The sequence below is a fragment of the Rutidosis leptorrhynchoides genome, chromosome 2 (assembly GCF_046630445.1).
Source record: "Rutidosis leptorrhynchoides isolate AG116_Rl617_1_P2 chromosome 2, CSIRO_AGI_Rlap_v1, whole genome shotgun sequence".
NCBI classification, from domain to species: domain Eukaryota; kingdom Viridiplantae; phylum Streptophyta; class Magnoliopsida; order Asterales; family Asteraceae; genus Rutidosis; species Rutidosis leptorrhynchoides.
This window is the reverse complement of record NC_092334.1, coordinates 651,424,110-651,433,354: the sequence shown is the minus strand read 5'-3', so window position 1 is coordinate 651,433,354 and position 9,245 is coordinate 651,424,110. Positions and strand designations below refer to the sequence as shown.

The 9,245-nt window shown below is 32.4% G+C and overlaps 1 protein-coding gene across 1 annotated transcript; it reads left to right on the top strand.

Annotated features, from left to right (window-relative positions):
- The first annotated feature begins 517 nt into the window (after positions 1 to 517).
- LOC139893788 (uncharacterized) lies at positions 518 to 7,847 on the top strand. Its single transcript, XM_071876976.1, has 12 exons — positions 518 to 668; positions 3,628 to 3,847; positions 4,055 to 4,255; positions 4,440 to 4,510; positions 5,066 to 5,228; positions 5,340 to 5,930; positions 6,105 to 6,485; positions 6,881 to 6,956; positions 7,039 to 7,102; positions 7,196 to 7,331; positions 7,470 to 7,583; positions 7,696 to 7,847. The coding sequence occupies exons 1-12, from the start codon at positions 559 to 561 to the stop codon at positions 7,759 to 7,761; spliced, it is 2,193 nt and encodes a 730-aa protein (XP_071733077.1). The 5' UTR covers positions 518 to 558; the 3' UTR covers positions 7,762 to 7,847.
- Positions 7,848 to 9,245: the final 1,398 nt, after the last annotated feature.

The window sequence follows — 9,245 nt, the reverse complement described above, 5'->3', positions numbered from 1 at the left end:
TTGCAATAAATTTTATTGAATTAACCACACATATTGAGCACGAATGGTCACGGGTCAAAGGGTTTTTTCTTCTTATTGACATCCTCAAAAAATTGGAAGGAAAAAAAAAAAAAAAAAAAAAAAAAAAAAAAAAAAAAAAAAAAAAAAAAAACTCTACATCTTAACTAGAAAAATTGACAAGGTATGGGGGCAAGTTTTTATATCTAGAATTTGCTTTACTGTATTTGGCAAAATATAGTCCGGAAAATGAGTGCATTGTACTTGTTAAAAAATATATATAAAAAAAATGAACACATAATATAGCAAGATGTCAACACTTTGATATTTTCAAAAAAGAATCAATACTATGAAATTTGTAAGAGACGATATTAACGCACATTACAAGACCACGGTGTTCTCATCTGTGCACATTTTCACCCCATTTTGTATTCATAGATTCTTGTTAGTTCCATATATAATATAATTCCATGAATAAACACAAACTCAAAATCTCTTATTTCAGGCTTTTCAAAAAAAATAAAAATAAATAAATCTCTTATTTCATCTCATCAATTGAGTATGGGCTCGGAATGCTTCCTGAGGAAGCCATTGAATTACCCGGTTGCGCGTTGTGATGAATCCATAGTCGATAACTACCATGGTGTCGCTATTTCTGATCCTTATCGATGGTAACTCTAGTCCATTTTTCATCTTGTTTCTTTATAGTTTATACGTAGTACTAATTATATTCTGTGCAAATAAGGGACTTTTAAATTATAATAGTTAAAAGACCCGTGAATTCACGGGTTTATTCAAGAAAAATATAAAAAAACCGAAGTAGAAAACGGAATCATAACTTCAACTCATTTAAGGTGGCAATTTGAACTCAATAATGATGTATATCTACATAAGAACATCTATAACTAAATCATAAGTTCAACCACCAAATCATGTTTAACATCTTTGATACAATATCCGTAGATAAAATTCTTACCTAATGAAAATAAAACAATGCAATGACCAAGTTTAAAACAAAAACATTAGATATCTTCCCTATTTATATAAGTTTATCATTGTATAGGACCATTATTCAAAAGTAAATTTCATCATCAATACTCATAATCCATCTATTATTGTATTCTATTTTTTAATTGCAAAAAAAAGTGACCTACCCAAGGTGGTGAAATAGAGAGATGTGACAGTTTACCATTGTACAAAGCTACTGCTAAACAATATCAAATATTTGCAAACTAAATATATCAAACTAACCTTTTATTGAGACTACAATTTAATGACATTTGAACAACTAAACAAAACCATAATATTATATTACTATTTGAACATAATATGAAGCGATGTTGTTTAATTCAAAAGTACTCATTTTAAACATATAAATTACTCATTTTGACCATTGTAGGGTTTTACATAACTAATATAATCCACAATACCATGAAACTTGAATAACATAAATAACATTTGACTCACGTTTTCTATGTCATTCAATCTTATAATGCGGTGTTTTTGTTCACGTTATCTATGCTCAATTTAAGAAAATCAACCACGATTTAAAAATCCAAAAAATATTAATCAATTAAACCACAATAGTTTAGAGGCTATCTAACACTATTATAAATTAACGCTTTCCATTTATGATAATAGTTACCAAATCATGGAAAAATAACCAAATCATTGAAGTTTATAAAATTCATATAGCAAATAATTACAAATCAAAGCGTATCACAAATATTTTGCCCGGAAGATATGCATCAGAAATAATCAAAGATAACATATTGATATACCTAACTTGGACAGAATAAATGAACTGACTTCATTCTCCACCACCATCTTCCAATTTTCATCATAATTACTATTTTTTTTGTCATAAAACGTTACATTACAACTTTTTATTGAAACATATACTTAACACATATATGTAACGTAGTTAATCCCGTAAAGAGAACCAACATTTGAATAATAATAACAATTATTATTATAATTCTAATAATAAATAATAATATTAAAGTTTGCTTAAAAATCAAATATTTATATTGTTAATAATAATTATTAGTAATAAAAAATGTGTCTTTAAATTTTTTTAAAAATTAAAATACAATTATTATATAAAGATTATACAATATGATAAAAAAAAATTGTACATTTGTTCATGTGGTGTTTTATAAAAGATTGTATAATTTATTTTAAAGATTGTACATATAGTCATGAGAGTGTTTATCATAATGTTGTACATAATGCTTCAAATATTGTATCTATGGTAATGAGGTGTTTTATCATAATGGTTGTATATTATGCTTCAAATATTGTACATATGGTCATAGGATATTTTAGCATAAAGTTCATAATTTTTCTCATATTCTACATTTGTTTAACATTTTTAATTTTTATTAAATATAAAATACTTACATTAATGACTGCTTTAAAAATTTTCTTTTTTAATTTTGAATTTTTTTTAAACTTGAAAAAAGCTTTTTAATGACATCATCAATTTCGCATTTTAATATTTTAATTTTAATATATAGTATAGATTGCTCTATATACACATTTTTTTATTTTTTTATTTTAAGTAAAATATCCTGCACTCCCTGTCACATATCACGAAAATGTATGACTTTCAACTCCAACCTTATGGTTGATACATCATAACCTAACCAATGACGTTTTAGTAATTATATACACATTTAAATTTCACTGCCCAAATCCCCAAATGGTTCGGTGCTATTCGAGCGTTTTTAATTTTGGATATACGTACATTTCACTTGCAATATGTCACACCTTCATTCATTATTTATTAAAAAGGTAATTCAGACATGTTTACAAGTGAGAAACCAAACTTCGTAATGACATATATTTACTTAAGCTTATTCGAATTTGTCACCGAAAGACTGAGCTTTTAGTTAGTTGTGTCCTATTAGTTACTCGTACGATTTAGGTACATATACATTTGATTTTAAGGGCTTCAAAAGTTCAAATTAAAACATTTGGTGAGTAATAATTATTCACTTTTGGCAACTAAATAGATTGTTACTTCTTATATAAAGTAAACCATACATCAGCTAAAAAATATGGGTATCTTATCCAGCCTGATCCAGTATAGAACAATTGGGTCAGCAGTAGTGGCGGAAACATAAATTTTTTTCACCGGGGACAAAAACAAATATAAAAGCGTAGCAATTTTTTTTGGGAAAAATATAAATATAGATGCTTGTAGGTAAAATATGGAGGTTTTTTTGGTATAATATGTAGATTTTTAGACAAAATACTGAGACTTTGGGGCAAAATACGAAGACTTTTGGACAAAAAAAATCCAGTGGGGCTTAATAAAAAAATCCAAAATTTTTGCACTAAAAATTTCGAATCCACTGTGGTGGGTGCCCCCGCTCGTCCCTCACTATTTCCGCCCCTAGTCAGCAGCCTCCGACTGTTGGAGCGCAAACCAAAGTCTAGTATGAACTCGACTAAATAAGTAAATATTATACCAATTATGTTCCTTTTATTTCAATTTTTTGAACAATTTGCACCCCTCGATAAAATACCTGCATTGATGTCTAGTTTCTTGCTTCACAACTAACATATGGATAACCGTCTTTTATAACGCCAACTTTCCATTTTTTTTAATGCAAATCTCGTTAGGCTTGAAGACCCTGATTCCGATGAGGTAAAAGAATACGTTGAAAAACAGAACAAGTTGACAGAATCGGTACTCCAGGATTGCGATTTTAGAGAAAGGCTCCGCGAGAAGCTGACCAGATCGTTTGACTATCCCCGATATGGATGTCCATTTCGTAAAGGGAATAAGTATTTCTATTTCCATAATCCAGGACTTCAAGCTCATCCTATTCTTTATATGCAGGTACACATGTCATATTACAAGCATATTTGCAATGTGCTAAAAACAATAATACATGAGAAGTGATTGGTACACCACCACGTACATCAATAAACCTTCTTTAGAGTGTTATGCAGTACAACATTATAATTCATGTTTAGTGGTGTAAGGACTCTAACTTTATCTAGCTCTAAGGAGATAATATCGTGATCTATTATGATAAATTTTCAGAATAGTTTGGATGAAGAAGGGGACGTTTTGCTCGATCCGAATGGACTAAGTGAGGATGGAACAGTGGCTTTACGAGTTTATGAAGTTAGTCGTGATGCAAAATACTTGGCCTACGGTTTAAGCTGCAGTGGAAGCGACTGGTTAACTATACGCGTTGTGTGTGTTGATGCCAAGACCATCGAACTAGACGAACTTTCATGGGTAATTAATTCAAATCTTACATAGCATATGTTTGTCTACAAATCGGAAATCGTTTTAGCAGTTTTCCAAAAATCTTTTGACAATAACATATGTATAACGCACTGTAATTCTTACTTACTTTGCAGAAAAATGGATTTTATAATCTTTTAAAAAAATCTCATAGTTTTTTTTATACAATTCTCAGGTAAAATTTACATGTATTAGTTGGACCCATGATTCGAATGGATTTTTCTACTGCAGATTTCCTGCTCCCGGGTAACTATAATTTTGTTAAATTTCAAACATTTGGTACAACCGTTTATGTTATATAATGAAATCCCGTGATTATTATTCAATACTCGTACGCTATTTATAATACAATGAAACCCTAATGACTTTAAACCCTAACGGACCCAAGCCCACATATTGGACTTGGGCCTAATCTATTATCTAACACTCTCCCGCAGTCCGAACGACAAAATCGCGAAAGTTCGGACTGGAGTTACAAAAATAATAAAAACTAACAAATAAATAAAAGTAACATCTTTTTTTCTTCTTTGTTGCACCGAATAGAATGATATTCGCGGATTTGGTTACAATTGCTTGACTGCGTGTTCCTTTTCCGTAGCGTTTTTATTTATTTTTTTACGCCGTGGCTTGCTTTGCTTAAGGATTGAGCAGAACTTGGGCATAGAACTTTTATCCACGATAACAGTCATCTTCAACGCTGCAAAAGAAAGTTTTTTTTTTCGGGGTTTGTTTGAATCGTAGTTTATATACATAAAAACATTATATAGAGATTGTGTGACAATTGTCATTTGTTTTATTTAGGGAAAGGGAAAACATGGATGCTGGTACAGAAGTGAATGTTAACCATAATCATCAACTTTATTATCACTTTTTGGGTACTAAACAATCTGAAGATATATTATGCTGGAATAATCTTGAAAGCCCGACCGATATTCTTGAAGCAAAACTCTCAGATGATGGAAAGGTGCTCATAACATATAATCAAATTTATCTACTTTATCAGTAACAAGCTTAATTAGCCTTTTTGATTCTTAAAAAGCCATACATAAACTCATAAAAATCATATATTTTGCAGTATCTTCTTATGAATATTTGTAAAGGTGCTACACACCTCAACAAATTCTATTGTTGTGATCTATCTACATTACCAAACGGTCTTGAAGGTCATAGAGGAAAAGGTCTTCTTCCTTTTGTGAAGGTCATAGACGATTTTGAGGCGTACTACGAAGCCATTGCAAATGATGATATAATGTTTACTTTCTTGACTAACAAGGATGCTCCAAGAAACAAATTAGTACGAGTAGATATAAAGAAACCGAGTACATGGATTGAAATCGTTCAAGAATCAGATCATGATGTGATTGAGTCCGTTCAACCCATAAACGGAAACCAAATGATTGTGAGTTATTTGAGTGATTGTAAACATGTTTTGCAAATAAGAGACTTAAAGAGTGGTGATTTGTTGCATAAGTTGCCTATTGACATTGGTAGTGTTGATTACATTAGTGCTAGACGACAAGATAGTGTGTTTTTCGTCAAGTTCAGTAGTTTCATCACCCCTGGTGTGGTTTATCAATACGATTTGAAGGATAATGTGCCAAAAATGAAAGTTCTTCGTCAAAGTTTGGTTCCCGGATTCAATAAAGCCGACTATCATGCTAATCAGGTTTACTTTCATCTTTTATTACTAATACATCCGTCTCATAATAACTGTCCACCAGGTTGATAAACGTTCATGACTTGCCCTCTTCGAGTAATCTGAATAGGGGAAAACTATTTCCGTTTCCTTTTACAGTCGGTTAAAAGATATACATTTTAACTTTCTCAGTGTTTCACGCAGGTATTTGTGCGCAATAAGGATGGGACGCTTGTCCCATTATTTATTGTGGCAAGGAAGGATATCGTATTAGACGGATCACACCCTTGTTTATTGTATGGATATGGTGGTTATGGTGTTAGTTTAACACCATCGTTTGATATTACACGTGTTGTGTTGGCACGACATTTAGGTGTGATATATTGTGTTGCAAATATTCGTGGTGGTGGTGAGTACGGCGAAGAATGGCACCAAGGTGGGTCGCTTTCAAACAAGCAAAATTGCTTCAATGACTTCATTTCGGCTGCAGAGTACCTTGTTTCAATGGGTTACACAAACCCTAGCAAGTTATGTATTGAAGGTGGAAGCAATGGTGGTATTCTCATTGGTGCTTGCATTAATCAGGTATCATTATCTTTAGATGTGACTTAGACCTATTTTACTTATTAATGGTTGATATGAGTTACTATAAGTTAGTCAAAAGGCAAACGGGTCATATGGGCAAACTGGTCAAATGGGGTAACGGGTCAAATGGGGTAACGGGTCAAATGGGCAAACGGGTCAAATGGTCAATAAGCAAGCTGGTCAAATGGTCAATAAGCAAGCGGGTCAAATGGGCAGATAGGTTAAATGGTCAAATAAGCTAACGGGTCAAATGGTCAAAATAGCAAGCGGGTCAAAGGGTCTAAGAGTCAAATGGGCAAACGGGTCAAAAGGATTGGACGCTACCCAAAACATATGTCAATTGGGTTTAATTTTTAAGTAGAAAGACACTAAATTGTGAATTGTGATTGTGACAGAGACCAGATTTATTTGGTTGTGCTCTAGCTCATGCCGGAGTTATGGACATGTTACGATACCATAAGTTTACCATCGGTGAGTGCATGTCTCGTTGCAGAGTCATAATAAAGCAATGCTCTTCTAATTGTTTCTCATGATTAATAATTTCGTTGTTTAGGTCACGCTTGGGTTCCTGAGTTTGGTTGTTCAGATGCAGAAGGCGATTTCCATTGCCTAATTAAGTGAGTCATTAATTTTTAGCATAATCTTGTGACGAATTTTGTATTTTGTCATGTACAATGTTCATCATACGAAACTTATAATCCTTTCATTAGGTACTCACCTGTGCATAATGTTAAACGACCATGGGAAGATCCATTAATCAGGGCTACACAATATCCGTCTACTATGTTACTGACTGCCGATCATGATGATCGTGTTGTCCCATTACACACATTAAAGTTATTAGCGGTACGTGTTACATATATTACCTTCACTCCAATTTAGTTCCCCTCTAAATATACATGCCTTTGCTTAGCTTAAATTTGAATCAACAATTAATGTGTCATATTTTAAGCTAGTTTCCTAATTTTGTGACGCATGTTTTAGACCATGCAACATGAGCTATGTACAAGTGTGAAGAATAGCCCACAAACTAACCCAATTATCGGAAGAATCAGTAGCAAATCTGGGCATGGCTGTGGCAGCTCAACGCAGAAAAAGGTACACGACTAAGTTGTGATTTGTTTATCATCCAGAGTCTATATGCATCTATTCAGGATATAAACACAAGGAACTTACTGATAGATTTTAATATTGAAACGTGGTTTTGCAGATCGAAGAATCAGTAGATTGTTATAGTTTCATGGCACAGATGTTGGATGCATCCTGGATAGATTAGAAGCAACTGAAGTTGTGTTATAAATAATTGTAACCATTTACTTAATCCTTGTATATCAGTGTTTCTTTTCTATATGATATGAGAATATGAGATATTAGATATTTGGTTTCTTATAAATCTCTTAAATACATCCTTTGAATAAGAGTTGTGTTTCTTTCATCCTTCCAATTGTAGCATATATTCACAATTGTAGCATAATTAGGCAAAATCCCTTCAACATTCTTTCTAAATAATAAATTGTATAACACAAACCTAGTTAGTCTCAAACAATCATCCGAATTATTCATCTCTGTACAAAACACTTTATTTAACTAAAATCAAAGCAAGAGTTGCAACAATACAGTGACATTCACATTACTTTATTATGTATTGGACGAATATTCAGAAACACCACACAACTACTTGGTGCATAATTTGGTAATCTATGATCTATCATGAAAAACGTCATTAATGATGCAGAATTTCAGTGAAAAACCTAATTTACATAAATATAGAGACCGGATTACATAAATCATAATTAGATTAAGATTTTCAACACCATTTTAAGTCAGAAATTGGGTTCCGTCAAAAAACGGGTCATCACAATAGGCATATTGGGTCATGGGTCAAAACGATTTTAACTTAGATAGGGTCAATTTTCCGGTATGTATCAATAGATCTATCATTTTTGTTACTCAAGACTAGATATATCACTTGTTTTGTTTGTTCACCCCAACACGAAATCAAGAAAAAGCTGGAATAACTCAGAAAGAAAGTGGCGCCTAGCCGTTGAGAGCGTCCATTGTCTTTGTAGAGGAACATTACGAACTTTGACTGGCCCCCTTCGCATGACCTAGAAAGAAAAAAAAAGTTTGTCCTGCCAAGAACTTGAACCACCAACTCTGTTCACTACCTTCTCTCCGGAATTCCAGTTTGGTTTGATTACTCGAACTCAAAAGCCCTAACTTCTCTTACCTTCTAGAACTATAAGGGAATTTCAGTAGTGAGGAAATGTGCCTCGTGTTCCCTGCCTAATCTGAAAGACTAGCTCATGTCAGACTGCTTAGTCTAATACAATCTTGTAACTCATATAGATCATTTCAATCTATTTTATTTATTTAAATTTTCTTTTTTAGCAAAATAATAGATATATTAAGAAAGAGTTGGAAGTTCTTCAACAAAAAGATGAAAAACTACCATAGATATTACAACCAATAAGTACATCAGTGTACTGATGAAGTCAGTCTGCCTACGTGACAGTCTACGAAGTCAGTCTGCCTACTGGAAAGCAGAACTCGTTATGCGACTACCTATGGGTTCTCTATCTATGTCGGCTCTCCATGGATCCTTTCACTATATAAGTTGAGAACTGTGATAACTTTTAATTTACAAGGATAATCGCATATGAGTAGATTGAAAGTCTTATAATAATGCATCCAATAATACATCATGTAAAGATCAAAGAGTACTTATATTGGAAAAAAATAATATTACGAAAAAACAAA

Coding starts and splice junctions, on each gene's coding strand:
- LOC139893788 (XM_071876976.1), top strand. CDS start 559: ATGGGCTCGGAATGCTTCCTGAGGAAGCCATTGAATTACCCGGTTGCG. Junction 7,332..7,469: donor ACACATTAAAGTTATTAGCG/GTACGTGTTACA, acceptor CGCATGTTTTAG/ACCATGCAACATGAGCTATG. Junction 7,584..7,695: donor GCAGCTCAACGCAGAAAAAG/GTACACGACTAA, acceptor GTGGTTTTGCAG/ATCGAAGAATCAGTAGATTG.